General features: G+C 42.9%; 2 protein-coding genes across 5 annotated transcripts in view; both read left to right on the top strand.

Moving 5' to 3' along the window:
- Positions 1–2,126, top strand: part of arhgef10 (Rho guanine nucleotide exchange factor (GEF) 10) — a 41,278-nt gene extending 39,152 nt beyond the window's left edge. For all 4 annotated transcript variants that reach the window (XM_039603424.1, XM_039603425.1, XM_031752964.2 and 1 more), the window contains 2 exons: positions 908–1,402; positions 1,486–2,126. In XM_039603424.1, coding sequence (XP_039459358.1) covers positions 908–1,389 — 482 coding nt within the window. In that variant the 3' untranslated portion in view covers positions 1,390–1,402; positions 1,486–2,126. The remainder of the gene's footprint in view (positions 1–907; positions 1,403–1,485) is intronic.
- Positions 2,127–12,069: 9,943 nt separating this feature from the next.
- Positions 12,070–16,612, top strand: LOC116310456 (kelch repeat and BTB domain-containing protein 11). The gene is made up of 2 exons (XM_031727234.2): positions 12,070–12,643; positions 13,214–16,612. Exon 2 carries the CDS (start codon positions 13,305–13,307, stop codon positions 15,216–15,218), a length of 1,914 nt encoding a protein of 637 aa, XP_031583094.1. The 5' UTR covers positions 12,070–12,643; positions 13,214–13,304; the 3' UTR covers positions 15,219–16,612.
- The last annotated feature ends 3,830 nt before the right edge of the window (positions 16,613–20,442 follow it).

Here is a 20,442-nt window from a genome sequence, read left to right as displayed (position 1 = left end):
TATACTCAACCATTCAAGTTACTGAATTCAGGTGTTCCAGTCTATTCAATGGCCACAGGTGTATAATCCAGTCGTGAGATTTCCTCACCACTAAATGTTCCGCAGTCAGCTGTTAGTGGGATTATAACACAGTGGAAGAGATTGGGAACGCTGCAGACCTCCAAAGTTCATGTGGCCTTCAGATTAGCTCAGAAACAGGGTTTCCATGGTGACCAGCTGCATCCAAAGCTTAAATCAACAAGCGCAATGAAAGCATCGGATGCAGTGGAGTAAAGCACTGGATTCTAGAGCAGAGGAGACATTTTTCTCTGGAGTGACGAATCACACTTCTCTATCTGGTAATCCAATGGACGAGTCTGTGTTTGAGGGTTGCCAGGGCAACGGTACTCGTCTGACTGCACTGTGCCAAGTGTAAAGTTTGGTGGAGGGGGGGGTTGCTTTTCTAGGAGATGGGCTCTGCCCCTTCGTTCCAGTGAAAGGAACCCTTAATGCTTCAGCATACAAAGACACTTTGGACAATTGCATCCTCCCAACTTTGTGGGAGCAGTTTGGAGATGGCCCCTTCCTGTTCCAACACGACTGCACACCAGTGCACAAAACAAGGTCCACAAAGACATGGACGATGGAGTTTGGTGTGGATGAACTTGACTGGCCTGCACAGAGTCCTGATAGAACGACTTTGGGATGAATTAGAAATTGTAAAAACTCCCATAAACACTCCCTAACCTTGTGGAAAGCCTTCCTAGAAGAGGTGAAGCTGTTACAGCTGCAAAGGTTGGGCTGACTGTGGATTAAGAACAGGATGTCACTCAGGTTCATAGTGTACTGTGGAGCGTACCTGCATCTATGATAAACATGTCCAGGTTCAAATCTGAGATTAACTTTGAATGTTCGTGCCTGTTCTTAGGTCGGGGTATGGTGTCCTTACATGCTCACAGCGGACCGGTGAAGTTCCTCGCCGCCGCCGCTGCAGTGTGTAACCAGGCGTCAGGCCCACTGCAGCCTGCAGAGTCCAAGAATGTGGAGAGCACCCAGCCTCCATCAGACTCAGCCCCGACCCCCTCGCAGGGACGAGGGGTGTGGCTGGGAGAGGCAGGCTGCACTGCCATGGCTCTCCAGGACTCCCTGTCCTCCTCATCCTGTGGCTCTCTGGCTCCATCCCAGGGTTCCTTGGAGCACGGGCCTGAGGACGGGGCCCTTTATGATGTGCTCCACGACCCAGCCCATCACCAGAGAGGCCGCCGCTCAAGTAAGGTGGACGTCAGCTCTCTCTTGGTGGTCTCTGGAGGGCTGGGACACCGCAGGGTCAACAAGAAGACCAAGCAGTCTCGCCATGAGGACACCACCTCTACCATCATGATCTGGCAGATCCCCTTACTCAACATGTGACACCAGCACCAAGGTGGGAGGTTAGCATTAGTGATCAGCAGGTAATGTCTACATGAAGTACAGAAATCCTTACATGTACCCTTTTGTTTTCCTCAGGTGACTCCAGAAGTGCTGCACACAACAAGATCTACTGTTAACACTTGACAGAATATTTGGGATCAATCAAAGCAACTAAGTGTCTCATTTCAACCGGAACGGGACAAGATCCGAAAAAACAGGAGGAAATGACAGCTACCGACGGTCGAAGGTGGTGCTGAGGACAGACCTGTTGGAGAAACCGTCTCTGTTGCTACCGAGTGTTGGACGTTGCTCTGTAACCTAGCTAACACATTTCAGTGCTCTCCAGTGTTTCAGGTCCAACGTATGGATCTGCAGTATTTAAATCAGTGTTGAAAAGAAATTAGGAGATAACAGCGGCGGTCCCGACTGCTTGAAGTCGCGCGAGGTATCTGCTGTCACGTGAACGTTTGTTGTAAGATCAGAGTTGGACTTTCTAAGTGTGACGGCTCAGGATTATGTGCATGAGCGCGTGTGTGTGTGTGTGTGTGTGTGTGTGTGTGTGTGTGTGTGTGTGTGTGTGTGTGTGTGTGTGTGTGTGTGTGTGTGTGTGTGTGTGTGTGTGTCCTTGTGGAAACCATTTCCTCTTGTGCCAGCTCTCTGATGCTCAGACTATTATGTTAACAGAGAAAAGGGATTTTTAAAAAGGTGAACTTCAGATGAATAAATGAGTTTGTGAAGGCCTGATGAGGATCCCTGGCTGGCCAGGTTTCTGTTCTTAAAGGGAGGAAAGACTTGCTGCCAACACGACAGATTTTCTTTTTTTTATCCTAATTCACTTTTTTTCTGGCATAAGGATGTTTTAAGAAAATATATATAAAAGATTTATACTTTTCTCATGCCTTTTATGTACTTATGTATATTAACAAATCTATAAACACTGTTTTATTGAGCAAACTTTTTTCCTTTGTTTGAAGTTTAGTGGAGAGTTGTCACTTGTTCAGGTTTACAGATGAGCACACTAACACACAGGCGGTCACATGGTGGTGAAGCCATACGGTGTCCAAGACGACTGTTATGAGACGATCAGAGGGCCACAGGGTGTCGGCGTGCCTCTGTGCTCGACTCTAACCTTGCACTGCGCTGTGATTGTGTGCAGCCATCGGTACATGCCGGGACTAGCAATGTGCCTGAGGGGCGGCAGGAACTGAGCCTGATACAGCTCTTCCGGGATTTCTCCTACTGCGGAGCAGAGAGGGTCAAGGCACTTTCTCTCTAACACCCACGTCCACCATTGCACAACCAGGTTTCACTATGAGTTCTAACAAAAATAGACACTTTGGACATGTTCCCACAATCCTCAGCACCCCGGCCTGATTGCTAATACTGATCTGAGTTTTCTGGGTAGTGTCTTATATGCTGCACCTGCAGAATCTTTCATTAACTAGAAGTCAAACACAGATTATCTCAGTGTAAGTAACCCAGTTATCAGGCTGTCTGACAGCTCTGCAACAGGAAGTCTTTTGTTTTCCGTCTGACCCTGAGGTTTCCATGGAGATGCTCATTTTATGTGCTTGTGTCAGTCCTCGGTGAGGCTTTGTTCCGAAAATATCTGGCATTAAAACTCCCAGCTGAATGCCCTCTAATCTCACAGGGTTGATATTTGTTTGATGCCCTCGCCGTGGCTCCCCTCTATTTTTATATCTGAAGGCCAGTTGTTAAGACATGCAGCCTCCGTGGAGGAGAGGTCACGGACCCACGCTGCTGCTGCTGCTGCTGCTCTGTGAGGCTGACCTCTTTTAAACACAAAAACATGAAATATTATACGGTTTGACTAAAAAGTCCTTTATATACGAGCAAAGATGGAAGATATTCAAAGAATACTGTAAAAGTGCAGTACGTTAGTGACTAATATAAAAGCTGTTAGGGTTCAATGTTGAGAGAAGAATCCATAAAAACCACAGATCCAGGCGTGTGCAATTTAGACGGCATTTTAATGAACACATGTGTGAGTTCAACAACCCAATCAGTGTTGAACTGAACTTACAATCATGAGACAAGGTTTTATATGGGTACAATAACAAAGCCCCCTCTTTTACAAAAATAGACAATAGTACAGCTTACGTCAATCCAAACCACAAAATGTTCCCTGACCTTTAACATTGCTCTAAAAACATTGTCTTCGGTCGGTGCTTCCCCTCTTCGCTGTCGCTCGTCTGGTGCACTTCCTCTAAGTACGTCGGCACACTTCTGCATTTCTGTGTGTATGTGTCTGCAGTGTATGCTACGTACGTGTCATGACCTCTCACTATTTGTCTGTGTGTACGTGCAGAGTTTGCATCTGCTTTCTGAACCTTAGTTGACCTCAACTTAAGCAACCAACCAGGCTAAGGCCATCCTGTGTGTAATGATCTTGACTTATATGTGAAATATATAAACAACTGTTTCAATCTACCACAACTGCTTAAGGCTTAATCCGCAATAAATGCATACTAAACACCCTTGCACTTAAACTTCTGGCTTCAGTTTCACTTCTGCAAAACATGCTCTGCAGACGCGTTTTGTTTCCTGTCTCATTTTGGCACAGAGAGTATTGTCCTGTCTCTGCCCTCTACACAGAGATCATAAAAGCATTAATAACATTTAAATTATAGATTCAACAGAACCATTTAAAATGGTTCTTCTTTGGACCTGTAATAAAGGCTATAACCATATATTTGAACATCTGAATGCATCTAACTGCAACCTCACTATTAATACTGAAATGTTAATGATGATTATAAAAATAGCAGCAACTAATAGCAGGACAATATTTCTATTCCTGACACTCCCACTCTTGACCTCTTGACCACAAGAGGTCACCATACTGTGTGTTAGGTCACTGCTTGGCCCATTCAGCTGCTCCCTGTCCATCCCAGACATCATGGACATTTAGGATCACTGTTCTTAGCTCTGACCCTCTCTTGGCATCCTGTGACTTAACAAATCAGACAACCTCATGTCATCTAGGTGGTCTTAGTTATAAAATGCCCGCTCCCACTTGAGAACACTCATGCTTGAGGTTAATCACACCAAAGTATCAGCGAGCCTAAAGTTGATCAGGGCATGAGAGAATAAGAGTGCGAGCAGAGCTCAATCAGCACTCCTCCCTCACCCCAGAACCCACTCATACCCGGTGAAAGACCCTTACACTTGTGAATCTCTAGTGGTCTGTCCCTTTTCTGGGTCCCACTCTAGTGGAAATCTGGCCACCTGCAAAGGAAACAGAACCCTTCCTCCCTAGTACGGCTTCCCTGCCTTATGTCCCTCAATTGTCTTCTTTATTCAAACCTAATGTTACTCAAAACATGAACCTAATTTTGTATTTGGTTTTGACTTTTATTCCTATATAATCTTAAACATCACTCATCTCAATCTACAGCTTTCTAACAGTCTTACAGCACTGCTGTCATACGTTCCTGTTTTTCCTTATCTGATCATCAACATCCTGTGCACAAAACTGTCCCTGCTGCTGCAAGTGCCTCTCATCTAAAGTCACCTCTCACCAGCAAAATCATCATAAAATCATTATAAGGGCTTATTCTACTAAAAGGATCAAAGAAAAAACAACCACTTTAATCACTAAGTGTAAGCACCTAGTTAATTGCTTCTAGATAAACTTCATCATAGCTAAAACTGAACTCTAACAGTATTTTGAACTCCCATTTTCTGGGTAATAACCTGTTTGAATATATCATTTTATTTCATTTTGCTGCTTCTAATGTAATGCCTCCCTCTAACTTAAACTTTATCAGACTTAACCAACATATATAAGCTTTCTCCCTTTGCTTCTGTTTTCTGTATTTCTGTATTCTGTAACTGCTTTTTATATAAGAGGACTAAGTTAGAGCTGCATCTGTTATCTCAATATTTTATATGTCACTCAGTTTAGTTACAAGCAAAACTCCTATTCAGTTCCTCTTTCTGTCATTTGTTATTGGGCCAACTCAAATTCAGTTAAAAGCTAAAGGAATTTCAGGCCCTAGGCCTCAAATCAATACTGTCCTGTGTGTTGATGAACTCTGTATGTCTGTAAGCGTGTGCAATCCTTCAAAACTCAGGTCATTCTCACAGTAGATTGGCTAATCATAACGTTAACCAAAAGTTTATGACCCTCAAGAGACGACTCTCTGAGCCACAACTCCGTTAAAGGCCCCAAAATGCAATGTGTATGAAAAATCATTTCTACATATATAATCTCCAATATTATTCATTTGAGTCAGCGAGACTTTTAACATCCTCATAAAAAGCTCTCCACTACCCTAAAAATAACAACATTCTAACATTATGTCACTGTTACCACTTATCCTAAAAATCAAAAGAAAAATCCCACATTTTCTACTCATAAAATGTTCACTATTTTCCCAAAAGCATATCCTTTATTCCCACAATTCCCCTTTAATTTGGTGTACAACTTCTTTTTAACCCCAGCAATTTATCTTCTAAACAGAATTCAGTTCATTTTACTCCTTTCTTTAGAATTAACAATCTCTGCCTCAGTTTTACCATATCTAAATTATCAAACAACCCCAATCGTTATAAAATCCTAGTAAAACCCCTTTCACATTAAACAAATTAAATCTTAAACCCCTCTCTTTTTTGACACATCTCATGTGGCAAAAAACTCAACATGCTCCACCCAAGCTTAACAAATCAAAAGGAAAAAAGGTTAGTCATTTCATTTCTCAGAACAGCTCAGCAATTGTCCTCTCCGGTGTTTTGCTCCAGCCCTGAAAACCTGTGTTTAAGGAACAAAATCAATTTAATCATCATGTCAAATCTCCTCCAACTCGTTGCTCCATTGAACTCTGGATCCTTGGAATTTCCTGAAAACAAAACCTTTACTCAACTCTCCCCCTATGTGATCCAATCTGTGTCATGACACAAAATAAACTTAAACAGCACAGTTATTAATCATGTGTTACCTCAGTTAATGGTAACTTGAGTTACATCAATGTTTCCCTTTTAGCATTTTATAATGTATTAATATGGTCTAACCCAAATCAACAAAGCAGAAATTCACTCAAAGGAACATCAGCATCCCCAGATTTAAGTCTTCCACTTCTCCTGTTTGTCAACCTTTTATTTATTTCCCCCCTTGGTCCAACCACTCACATTCACTCCCATGCATTCACACATGATATTTTTTGCTGATCTGCAGCCTTCCGCGCACGTCATCAGATGCTCCACATCAGCAAAATCAGTTCAATCATTTGTTTTATTTCGTTTTCCTTTTTAGGAAAATAGTTCTCTATACTTTTGACTGGATTGAATCGATCAATCCATTTTTAGACAGAGACTCGCCGCCGATCAGTCTCTGATTGTAATCAATTATAATCCGTACTGCCCACCTGATTTTCGTACTTGGTAACTTTGTCAGCGCCGTCCGTTCACTCTCTTCCAGGCCTGCTTAGAACAAAAATGAAAAAAGAGAGCTGATTATTAGCTCATCAAAGTACCAAACAAAATCACCTGACAGGTTTTTTCCTGAGTGCACTTACTACTACAAAAAATTTTTGGGGCCCCTCTCAGACCTATCCCTGCCTTAATGAAACACCCTCTCTGGAAATAAAACAACAGCCTCAAAAATCTGAAACAATCTTAAATTTCACCCGTTCAACACACCGAAAACCTCGTCAAAAGATCAAAGACCGTTTTCATTCAGCACAAGATAAAAACCAATTTCAACCACATATCATCCTTAAATTATAAATTTCCTGTCCAAATCTGCCCCTCTGAACAGACCTGACCACCGTAATCAAATATCCTGATACTTTACCATTATATATTTCTCCCAATACTCTTCAACAGCCACTGCTCTCTCTTGAACTGAACCGAAAGCCTCCGCCACACACGCACACAGGAAGTGTCTTTGTCACTCACTCACTCCAGCTAATTTGCATAAACCCACAGCTCAACAGCCAACTTAACAAGAGGAATACATGTTTTTAAACCTTATCACATCATTGAATTATTTTCATTTTCTTTCTATACTAATCACTTACTTTGATAAATCAGTGCAAGAGCACTCCTGAGTCACTCTTATAGACACTTTTCTTTTGTTTTTTCCATCTATTTTAAATCTTTCCATCAATTGTATTAACCATTCACACCATTTTAACCCTCATGAAATTAGCAGGCTGATTTAATTACGTATGTTTGTGTTCTTAGCCAGGTTTTAAGTCATTATCTGTTCATTAATCTTCATGAGCTTGTCTCTGTAAGGTTAGTGCATTTTCTGTTTGTATGTGTGATTCTTATAAATGTTTCTTTATGATCTTTGTGATCTTGTAAATGTTTCTTTTCCAGTGTTCCAAACTCCTTTTGACAGGGTGTGTTTTCTCTCTTTGGCTCATCACTGGTCATTGTGAATGACATTTCCCCTTCGTCTGTGCCCAGTGGCCTTACCTGTTAAATCCGTCTCCTCCAGTGACTCCAAGGTCACTCCGGGACTTAGGTTCGAGCAATCGTGACTGCGCCTTGCCTTAGGTTGTCCCAGGGTTTCGAGGTGGGATCTTACCCGTCATGGGCTGTCCAGCCTTCCATGCCCGCCTACTACAGGAGCCAACTGGGCAAGAGTGTTATCAGGCCTAGGGGACACACTGGTTCTGGAAATTAAAGGAGTGTAAACTGCTTTCTTTATTAAACTTTCCAACAATAATTTCACATGTAACAGTTTGTGTACGTGCATTTTCAATTCATTAATGTAATTGTTAGTTCCTGTATTTATTTCTCTCAGTCTGTCTCTTTTCTAAAACCTGTAATTAATATAATTTTATTACTTTATTACTTTTTCTTAAAACATGCATTCGCTTCATCTTCTTAGAGTTTAACTCATCTGTCTATTTCTCTGGGTGCTCCCCTGACATCATCAGTCACACACACACCTTCCTCTCACACACACTTTTAAATAGAGCTCTTCCAAACATCAGGACAACTAACACTTCTCCACGGACAGGACCATTCTTTAGGTCAGTTTTATAGCATCAGTCACCCAATAATCTCTTAACTGGGCTTCCCAAGTACATATACTTATGTATTTTCAATCGGAAAAAATACACTCAACCTGTCATAACATCTCTCATGGATTTCTTGAATTAAAAGCACTTTCAAACTTTAAAACATCCTACTTTTCCTCACACAAGAAATATATTTCATACCCCTTTCTTTCATACACACTTTTAAAGGTTCTAACCTCTTTAGTCATTCAGTAATCGTCTCACACACACTGCCTTTTCTCTCTCAAACTGCCATTTTCCACTCACTCAGACAAATCATGCAGAGTCACTCAAATCAAATACTGACAGCATTCACACAGTTAAAATCACACAAAATACGCTTTCATACGAGTATTTTGGACATGCCTTCCATGATCAGAAAGAGCAAGTCAAAAGAAAAGAAAAAGAAAACTGAAACCTCTCATCATCCTCGCAGCTTCTCCCCACACACACATAACTGAAAAAATAAAACACACCAACATTTATGGCTCACGAAATATACATCTATCAAAATTCAGTCATTTACTATGCATCCACACTAATATATTCACACTGTATTTACACTCTCATAATAAGCTCTTATATACAGGCATTTAGCAAAAGCTCTCAGTCCTCTCAAAATTGAAACCACCCTCTCTCTGCGTCACTGCTGCTCATTTGCATTTACACACACAATCAGTGCACTTCCGGCTGTGCATGACTGACACAGAGACTGATCCTACTCATAGATCTCATATTTTATATTACAGACGTCTTAAATTACAACTGCACAGATTTTTTTTAGGCCTTGTCGCTCCTACAAATTTCGAAAATTTACCATAACCGACTCGAACGGGCAAACCTCAGGTTTTTGCAATCAATTCACCAGACCAGACTCGAACTGCTCTGTCCAGATTTCTAGCCCTAACTTAATTTACCGGTAGCCAAAAAGCGCAAGAATAGGGGACTTGAACCCCTAGCTTATCTCAGGATGCCCTGTACCCCACGGTCAAGCCAAACCGAGCTAACCCTACTCGCCGTAGGTCAACAATGCGCGTCCGCATCGAGGAGGGATCGCAACGTCCGGGCTATGCGCTTCTTAACAGACGCCGCTGTCGTCCTAGACAAATTTAGAATAATTTGAAACAACAATCTACACCCAACACAGGATTAAGATTGAGGACAACCCTCAACAGTTTTAGAGATTCCCCAGTCCTCTTCGGATGTTGCCCGAAACTATCCCTAGTCATCGCTAGGTGAAGGATAGATTTCTCTATCCAGCAGGGAGCGTCACCTCCGAGAAAGTTCTTAAGGGTTGCATAACCAATGGGACTTGAACCCACACGATAACCAAATTCCCTATCATTCTAAAGTTCACTTCGCAGTCCAACTGCTTTAATTCTCTTTTCATTCCTTTATTCTCATTACTCAGTACTGTCACTTATACTTCATTATCATTACTTCAACCGGTAAACTTCATCAAAATTTCGCCAAAATTAAAAACAGACATTTACCAGTAATTCCAGTGAGTAGACTTTAATTTGACATGCCCAATGTGACACCTTTTGGAAATATATTTCAACAGGCAGTGTCTTACCTTTAAATGCCCCGGGAATGCCTGCTCACTTTCACCACTGATTACCGTCTGCCCGTCCAATTACCACGGACCCCGGATCTCACCAAAACCCCAACATTCCCTCTCTCTCACCGGAACGAGCCCCCAAATGTTAGGGTTCAATGTTGAGAGAAGAATCCATAAAACCACAGATCCAGGCGTGTGCAATTTAGGCGGCATTTTAATGAACACATGTGTGAGTTCAACAACCCAATCAGTGTTGAACTGAACTTACAATCATGAGACAAGGTTTTATATGGGTACAATAACAAAGCCCCTCTTTTACAAAAATAGACAATAGTACAGCTTACGTCAATCCAAACCACAAAATGTTCCCTGACCTTTAACATTGCTCTAAAAACATTGTCTTCGGGTCGGTGCTTCCCTCTTCGCTGTCGCTCGTCTGGTGCACTTCCTCTAAGTACGTCGGCACACTTCTGCATTTCTGTGTGTATGTGTCTGCAGTGTATGCTACGTACGTGTCATGACCTCTCACTATTTGTCTGTGTGTACGTGCAGAGTTTGCATCTGCTTTCTGAACCTTAGTTGACCTCAACTTAAGCAACCAACCAGGCTAAGGCCATCCTGTGTGTAATGATCTTGACTTATATGTGAAATATATAAACAACTGTTTCAATCTACCACAACTGCTTAAGGCTTAATCCGCAATAAATGCATACTAAACACCCTTGCACTTAAACTTCTGGCTTCAGTTTCACTTCTGCAAAACATGCTCTGCAGACGCGTTTTGTTTCCTGTCTCATTTTGGCACAGAGAGTATTGTCCTGTCTCTGCCCTCTACACAGAGATCATAAAAGCATTAATAACATTTAAATTATAGATTCAACAGAACCATTTAAAATGGTTCTTCTTTGGACCTGTAATAAAGGCTATAACCATATATTTGAACATCTGAATGCATCTAACTGCAACCTCACTATTAATACTGAAATGTTAATGATGATTATAAAAATAGCAGCAACTAATAGCAGGACAATATTTCTATTCCTGACAAAGCCCATTCAGGAAGAAGTAAATGCTTCTTTCTCCATGTTAAAAGCTTTTAAGTGAAATATCTTCAAACAGAGTGAGTTATCTCCGAGTCTTTTCCTCACAGTATGAAGCGCCTTGAGCTCGGTTGTAAACTGTGTTACATAAATGAAATAGGACTGAACTGATCTGATGGAGCTCTGTCATTTTGTATAAATGAGCTCCTACGGTCAGAGAGCATGGCTGATTCACCTGCCTGTATATATTCTGCCACACTGCAGGGTTTGAGTGGGAACGTCCTGAGAAGTCAGGAATTAATCAAGCAGGAACATTCAATCACTAAAACTTATTTTTCTATTCAGTGTTGCAAGTGAGTAACTGTAATTTGGCCTCTTAGTCAAAATAAAGAGTGTCACTATTTTTTTCTGCAATAAATTTAAGCAATAATTATATTTTAGCATTAAGAAATATCATTTTGATTAGAGAGCTTGTGCATACTGGTGGATCAGCCCAAACAGAAACGTAAAACATGAATTTGGTAATTACCAGTGCTGTTAATCTGGGGCAGATGTGGCATAAACACAGGTACAAACACAGTGTAATAAATCTGTTATGTACTGTACTGTATCTCATGCAGTGAAAGCCTCTTGGATTTGTTTTCACATTTTTTGATGTTCGTGGTTATTCCGTTGACAGGGCGGTGAATGCTTTGAATATATTTTCAGTGTTTTAGTTGTAAAGACGCTCAGCTGTGAGCTGCATCCCTGAATGATGCCATGCTTTGGCTACCCGGGATGAGCCCAGCCATCCAGGACCGTTCATCTCTACGGGCTTTTTCCTCCATACGTCTTAGTGTGGTGACGTCACGGTTGACCCTCTGCTCCTGCAGGTTGTACCCACTGTCACAAAGTTTTCACACATCTCATTATTTCTCGTTTATCACGTGTGAATTGTACTGAAGCGGTCTTTTTAGTAGTGTTTTTGGGGGTGTAATCCTTATATGAGCTTACAGATGCTCTGATAGTTACATGCACATGGACTTATATCTGACCCCCCGCGGTCCCCCTCACACGGATCATGTGCAGGAATGCTGCGTCCAGCGCGCGCACAGCAGATGGAGGCACGCGCCGTTGAGTGTGGGGTTAACGCCGACCGAAGAGGGCGTGGTCTGGGTCAATAATAACCGCCTCGCTCCTGCCAGCTGTTCCACAAACAAATAAAGACAACAAAAATCAACATCCGGAGTGCTCGCGGAGGTGGGAGCCTATCACCGCGGTCCTCTGCTCCAGCTTGGACGCGCGCATCGGCTCTCCGCACTTTCCACCGGAGGAAATTACACGTCCACGGCTGATCTGAAGGAGGTGTGACTTGAGATGACTGTTTGATCGTCCCCCTGCCTCGCCTCCGCCGCGGAGCTCCGGCACATTTTACAGTATGAGCGGATGAAACGGCAGCCCGGAGTGTCCGGAGGTAGAGATAAAGGTGACCGTGAATCGGAATCGACCGTGAGGTGAACTCGTCCCGGGGAGCTCAGGCTCGCCGATTCTTCGGGACTGCCTTACGTAACTGAGCTTTGTGCAGAGACTAGCAGGGAAAGCGCTGGTGTCGCGCTGTTGATCACAGCCAGAAAACGAAGGTAGGTCGCAATTTACCGAGAACGCGCAAAAATCCATGCTTTGGTTTCACATTTTGTTGAAATTACATGAAAACGCTTTAAATCGTCTCAGTTCTAATGAATGAGCTGCTGTGGCTCGTTCGAGCGACGTTATCCTTGAAGGAGACAGACAGGAGTTTTGGACACAATTCCAAAAATACCCGTTTTCCTTCCTATTAAACATTATTCCATCGGAGTGCCACCATATGCGCATGCGTTCTGCATGTGTACAGATTACCACATAGAGAGGACAGGGTGATTATTGCAGTGGGTCAGGCAGTTTGCAGAAGCTGCATGTCGGGATTACTTGTGTTTCTTTGTTAAGCTGCAGATGTTGCGCATCAAAGGTTGTGCGTGATGGCTTTGGCTGTGGATCACAAATCATTACTGGCAGCAAAAAGTCTTTTTCCTTCAAATGTTTTCAAGATATTAGAGAAAGGGCGCCCCTTAGAGAGCGAGAAAGTCTTTGCAGCTTCCAGACTCCGGCGGGTTCTTTTTGTTCTAGTCCGCTGGGTGTTGGTTAAATTCCCTCCTTGTTTTCTCCAACTGTAGGTGAAGAGAGAGGAATCCCCTCACAGCCTTGTCCGTCCGCTCAGCATGATCAGTGAGGACGCCGTCTCCCATCACCAGTGAGTACATTGAGATGACTGAGGGCCACAGGCAGGGAGGAGGGGCTGTCACTGTGGAGGCTGATGCCATCCTCCACACAGCGAACTCTGACTTTATCACGCTTACTGACAAAAACAGGAATTTATGTCCAGGGTTTGTCCAGGGATTCCTGCAAGATGAGCCTGGCTTCAGCCCTCCTCCAGGGTTTGAAAAGGAATACCTGCTGGATGGAAGACTGATGGAGAATAACCACACTGATAACCAGAAAGGTGGCAGCTCGTACATCTCGAGTGCTGATCGGTTTCACCTTTCAGGTGACAAGGAAAGTCCAGAAGCCCCACCTCACACTGGCTCCAATCACATTGCTGGCATGCGGCAAAACTGTGCAGGTGGCGAAATCCCCAACGGCGCCCGAGCTAAAGTGTCCTACAGTGCAGATTCCTCCATACACCTGCCCAGCCAGGCCCAAAAGGAAGCCGATCAGCCGGTTCTAAAATCAATCCTGGCGCACAGGGACGGCAGCCAGGAAGCTGGAAACACACAACCCCAAAGTGAGCCTGACTTAGTCATAGAGGTAGGTGGGCAGACGATCAACGCTCACAGGTCTGTCCTAGCTGAGAAGAGTGACTACTTCAAAGCACGGCTGTCACGCAACATCCTGAAAGTGAAGGGCATCAGTTATAAGACTTTGTCCACGTTGATAGACTATGTTTACACTTCAAACATCAGTGTTAGCAAAGACAATGTAGTCGATGTCATCACGGGGGCTAAAATCCTGCAGATCCCCTGTGCCGTCCAGGCAGCTATGGACTCCATGTCTGAACAAATCACGGCGGAGAACTGCTACGAGATCCTCACCATCGCCAAGAAGCAGCGGCTGAGTGAACTGAAGGAGACCGCCTACGGATTCATGAGCGACAACTTCCTCCAGGTCCTCAAAGACCCCGCCGCGTACGGACGTTTGACGGGATCCGAGAGAGATCTGATTCTGAAGAAGAGAATGGAGGGGAGGAAGACTCTGATGGTTGCAGAGATAAACGATGTGTTCGACCGAGTTGGAAGCCGGCCCCCGAGTCGCTGTGGCAGCCGGCCACAGAGCCCCTTGTCGGTGGGGTCTTTGGAGGAGAACCATATGATTTACCACTTTAACGAGACAGCAAATGACTGGAGACCTTTGACTGCCATGCCCGAGGACATAAATACTAAAGGCTGTGGGATCTGCACCATGTTTAACTACCTGTTTGTGGCCGGGGGAATAAAAGGCTACGGGGACAAAGGCAAGGTTTCAGACAAGGTCTTCTGTTACAACCCTATAACCAACCGCTGGGCCGAGGTCAGACCTCTGAACCAGGCCCGTGCCCAGCTAAAGCTCGTCTCTATGGATGGCTATCTGTATGCCATTGGAGGGGAATGTTTGTTTACAGTGGAAAAATATGACCCTCGAATGGACCGCTGGACGACAGTAGCCCCCTTGCCCAAGGGAGCCTTTGCAGTGGCCCATGAGGCAACCACCTGCAGTGGAGAAATTTACGTATCGGGCGGCTCTCTTTTCTACCGCCTCCTCAAGTACGACCCTAAGAGAGACGAGTGGCAGGAGTGCCCCTACAACAACAGCAGGAAGAAGTCCACTGACATGGTGGCGCTGAAAAGCTTCATCTATCGCTTTGACGTCAGCCGAGAGCAGGGGATCAACGTCTTCAAGTACAACACCATCGTGAAAATGTGGCACGACTGCATGTCGCAGAGGCTCGGGAGTCACTTACCCTTCAGGTGTGCCGTCATCGGGAACTGCATCTACTGCGTGAACAAAAGCCAGACTCTCCAGTTTGTAGTGGAGGAGGAGAACGCCTACTTTGTTGAGGAGACGCTGAGGGCACCTCTGGAGGCAAAAGGCATTCTTTTTCCGTTTGTTCTCACTTTGCCCGAAAAGCCTGAAAAAGTTGCGTAGCATGTCTGTGCGTGTGCAAATGTGTGAGTGTGTGTGTGTGTGTGTGTGTGAGAGAGAGAGAGAATAACACAATAAATGTGTCATAGTAAACCTGCAATAAGCAGAAGACCTTATGTACACTCTTCAATGTCAGCTTCCTATCTCAGTGTCTCATTGCCTGCTTGCAATCGAATGTGTGTATTTGCATGGCGGTGTAATGCATCTGCAGGGTCGAGCCTTAAAAACAAACCTTTTTTTAATGTTGAACGAATGCAACGATATTAGTTTGTGACTGCAGATAATGACACGATGAAAGTGACTAATTTGTGCGCTAAGATTTTGTTTGGTGACTTTTTTGTAGTTTTAGATATTACTGTATTAACTAGCTGACCTGTGACTGGTAACAAAAGCGAGTGTTTTATTGAAAGTTTTTAAAAAGATGGAAGCTGTTCTAGTGCGCTTTATGAACGACACATACAGGTTCTATGCAACGAGTGCTTCTGCTGTAATGCTGTTTGTAGTTATTGTGAGTGGAATCTGGAAGAAGTGCAGTTCTCTTCAAACACGAAGTCTTCGAGACCACCCCAATAAGGTCCTCACCACACTAAAGCTAAAGCTTTATATTTATAAATCAGAAATCGAAGCCATTATGATCAAATATGTATAAATTACATGTATTTTTAGATTCAAAACTATTTTGCATATCGTGCATACTCTACAGTTAGCCAAAGATAATGACCCCGTCAGGCTCTATTAAAACCAACACACAAACTTTTCTTTTTTTTTGTTTTTTAATTTAAAAAAAAAGATTTCACTACATTTTTGTCACTACAGGAAAAACCTAAAGCAATACCATTTCTGCACAGGACACAGGCCTGTGGTTTGCTGCTCGCAGGCAGGTTCAGGAAAGTTTAAGGATGCAGATCTGACACTACATTGCCTTCGATCAGTCCACTAACAAAGAGATCCTGATGATTCTGCACCAATGCTAATAAGCCATGTTGTTCTTGCATCTGTGCACGTGAATACACACACTACTCTTCTTTTAGACATTTTACAGCATTCGTGGTTGCTTCAGTAACACAGTGGGCGTTTTGTACGGAAGCTAGTGCTGATATATTCCTGAAAACAAACTGCTTTTGATAATGTTTGTAGAAGTGTCTCTGAGCAATCGGTGCGACTCAGACAAAAATGGATGTGGTCTTGATATTTGGCCGGCTGGAATCTGTAGATTTTGTGAATTTATGTGGGGGTTTTGGTAGTTATGGATCTGCTGCTGTGATGGTGGGTGAAGGCACGTAAGGCAACGGCTTCCTGTTCATGGCATTTGGAGTGGGCTAAGAAACGAGCTGTGGGATAATGTATATCAGTCCAAACTAAGTGCTTCAAATAAAATATTTTATGTCTGAAACTGATCTGGTGTTTTGAATATGTTTCTGTGGTGATGGGGAAGGACGCCAGCCTTCTGGTTAATCTGCCATGGAGCTACAACGCCATCTTGTGAACACTGCTGGAATAGCACTAACTCTATTACCTTTAGAGCAGGGGTGGCCAACTCCGGGCCTCGAGGTGTCCTGCAGGTTTTAGACAAAACCCTGGGATTAGTTCATCACCAGGCCTCTGGAGAACTTCAAGATATGTTGAGGAGGTCATTTAACCATTTAAATCAGCTGTGTTGGATGAAGGACACATCTAACACCTGCAGGACACCGGCCCTCGAGGCCTGGAGGTCCCCACCCCCGCCTTACAGGAAACCCTATGTTAGTATTTTAGACTCATGTAAACATGAAATATAAATTTAGATTTCATCATAATTCAGTTGTTACTGAATGACCTACAAAGCTAATTCTCAATATAAAATGAAGTGTTTAATATATTTATGACAATTTACCATCTTATTATATTATTAAAAATTATCATGAGTTATTCCATGTTAATATTGTTATTAAACATAGTTAATATCACTGATTTGAATTCACATGTATTAAAAAAAACACTGATACAGTGGGTGTATAATTTTAATGTTATATAAATAATCTGTGGTCAGGATCCAGTTTAAATTTTCTGACTTGTTTTTAAGAGTCTCCGTGGTTTGGTGCTCTTTACCTGACAGAACCCGACGATCCTACCCGAGCCTGGGGTCTGCGAACCAGCGGCTCTTTGATATTTGTAGATCCAGGCTTGAAAGCAGAGGTGATCGAGCCTTTTCAGTGGTGGCTCCCAATCTTACCTGTTCACATCAGAGCTGTCCAGTCTTTCACTCACTTTAAAACACTAGCTGAGTGGACTGTCTTGGCTGTTATTATGCAAACACAGTCTTTATACTTGTTTTATTGTTAATGTGGTGACCGTTATATATATGTATATATAGTGTATATTTTGTTCAACATAGGTCATTTAAAATGTGCTACAGAAATAACTCTGACTGGACTCGACATACAGGACACAAGCAGTCAGGCTTTCTGTGGTTTGGGGGTTTCTGTCAAAATTGATAGAATCATGAATCCAGAAAGGTACCATCAGATTGTGATCCACCATGCAATAACATCTGGACAGCACAGCAAACACACTGCTGATGCAGTGAAAACATTTCTGTACCGAAAACACAGAATGTCTACATCCAGAGAGGAGCTTGAAATTTTCCTTCAAGAAGCCCGGGGAACTATTCAAGAAGACTGCTTAAAGAAATCTACCTAAGAAGGTTCAGGCTCTGATGAAGAATAAATGTGGTCATAGAATATTTCAAACCTGTTAGAAATGCAGAAACTTCATGCATGTTTTCCTATGTTTCACTAAATCACTGCAACTATTTCAGATTTTTCTACCAAAATGTGAAGAAACGAGGGTTGACTCAAGACTTCTCCACATCACTGAAACTGAAACCATAAGACCAATTAAAAAATACCCCCTACAACAGAAGGTATTGTACTTGGTGAGTTATTGTTGTCATTTAATGAAGTATCCTTTTACAACATTTACAGGTTTCCCAGTCACTGAGTCTGCACGCTTTCTGATGACCACCAGGGGGCGCCTCCTCTGGTCCCAAGAAGACTTGTAGGAATCTAAAAATTTGTGGCTAAACGGGTCACGGCTCTGTCCCCGATGACTTTACTGGGTCAGTCGTTAGTTTCATGTCATACTGAATAAAACATGAAGTTAATTTTATAAATTCTGGTCAATAGTTGAGTCATAAAGAAAGATTAACCAGCGCCCGGAGCTTTTGGTGTCAGATCTGTCCCTCCCTTGTCCTGTCACAGTCGGTGACATCTTGGTGGCTTCGTCCATCTTTTATACTTTTGTCATCATTACAAAATAACAAGAAATGCATTTTTTAAGGACTGGAATCATTACTGATTTCACTGCAGTTTTCACTCCAGGCAAAGGAATCCGAGGGGGCCACATGAAACCCTTGGTGAGCTGGTTCAGGCCCCCTGACCACATGTTTGACACCCCTGGGTAAACACCCCCCTTTGCTACACTCTGGTGACCACTGTGATCATAATTGCAATAACAGGAAGAGGAAATGGGTCTACGTGGTGGGAACAACCCGAATGAGCCCATGATAATTTACCAGCCAGCAGATGGCCTCGCCCCTCCCTGAGCCTGGTTCTGCCAGAGGTTTCTTCCTGTTAAAAGGGAGTTTTTCCTTCCTACTGTCGCCAAAGTGCTTGCTCATAGGGGGTCATATGATTGTTGGATTTTTGTGTATGTATTAATGTAGGCTCTACCTTACAACATAAAGAACCTTGAGGCGACTGTTGTTGTGATTTGGCGCTGTGTAAATAAAACTGAACTGAATAAAATCTTTTACTTGTGAAATGAGGGGACATTTATAATTCTACATAAAATGTTACGAAACAGATGAAATACAATACAGTACACATAGACTGCATCAATAAACACAGTTTACAAGTTACAGTGTACTGTTGTCCACTTAAAACTCCAAACAGCACCAGCTGGTGGACATTAGCCAAGAAAAGTCCAAATCAAAATCACATTATCTGGTACATTTACAGATATACCAATGCAGGTTTTAGATCTCACCCTGGGTCAGCACACCTGAATCAAATGATTAGTTCATTACCAGGCCTCTGGAGAACTTCAAGACATGTTGAGGAGGTTATTTAAATCAGCTGTGTTGGTTCAAGGACACATCTAAAACCTGCAGGACACCGGCCTTCGAGGCCTGGAGGTCCCCACCCCTGCTGTAGATGGTGGGCCTTCCTGATGCTGGTTCTATTGGGAGTCTTATCCTGCTGAAATGGAGTTCTTTATCGCCAATATCACCAGTTGCTGCTCGCGAGGGATCGTGTTATTGTTGGGGTTTGTGTCAGAGCAACCTATAACGTAGTTTAAGAGCATGAACCAAAGGACGCCACCTCTGTGTTACTTCCACATGAATCTAAGCAGATTCATCAGTAACATAAATGGGTCAAATGTTAAAAAACGGGTTGTTTATATGCAGATTCAACAACAACATGAACTTTTTGCATTCATTTAATGTAAATGACATCCAAAATAATATCTTCAGTTTGTGTGGGAGTAAATAAATATTTTATGCAATTAAATTTTATCTGTGGCGAAATATTGCTCATTGTTCTGTTTTTTTGCATTTTAATAGTTTCTTTACATATTGTTTTTCCATATTTTTGATGAAATTGGTTCACATTTCTCTTGAAATTCCCTCTGTCGGCACTGGAGGGCAGTGTGAGCCTGATGGAAACCATGCTTGTTCCTGCCGTGCCTGTGCTGCTGCTGGACTGTCACAGCTGCTTTACAAGCAGGTTGAGCTGCAGCCAGAACAAGTAGCCCCTCATGTGTAGTTCACTTAAAATTGGATTTACCAACAATGCATAACAAACCTACAATTAGATACCATCAGCTGGAAGGGAGCTCGAAGGCGCAAACAGGTTTGGCACGACTACTTACTTATGTAAGAAAATCCTGCATTACCTGTGGGCCTGCTCCACCTTTAGGGCGGAACCGTGTCAGAAATGTAATAATGTGGTTAGAGACGAACCGGCTGATGCGTGGTTTGGTCTGTTGGTTGCTAAAAACCTCTAATACCAAATGAAGTTTAGCTCATTTATTGTCTTATTTGAGTTAATTCCGCAACGAATAGATTTTAGTTTCAGGGCTATAATAAAGCTGGTCTGAGAGGGAACTAGATGTTCTTCAGGGAACTGTTCCCAAGCTTTAGAAATCTAGTTCATGACAGAGAGATAAAAAAAAAAAAAAGATTTAT

The sequence above is a fragment of the Oreochromis aureus genome, linkage group 19 (assembly GCF_013358895.1).
Source record: "Oreochromis aureus strain Israel breed Guangdong linkage group 19, ZZ_aureus, whole genome shotgun sequence".
In the NCBI taxonomy this organism is placed as follows: Eukaryota; Metazoa; Chordata; class Actinopteri; order Cichliformes; family Cichlidae; genus Oreochromis; species Oreochromis aureus.
This window is presented reverse-complemented; position numbering and strand designations above follow the sequence as displayed.

Coding starts and splice junctions, on each gene's coding strand:
- LOC116310456 (XM_031727234.2), top strand. CDS start 13,305: ATGACTGAGGGCCACAGGCAGGGAGGAGGGGCTGTCACTGTGGAGGCT.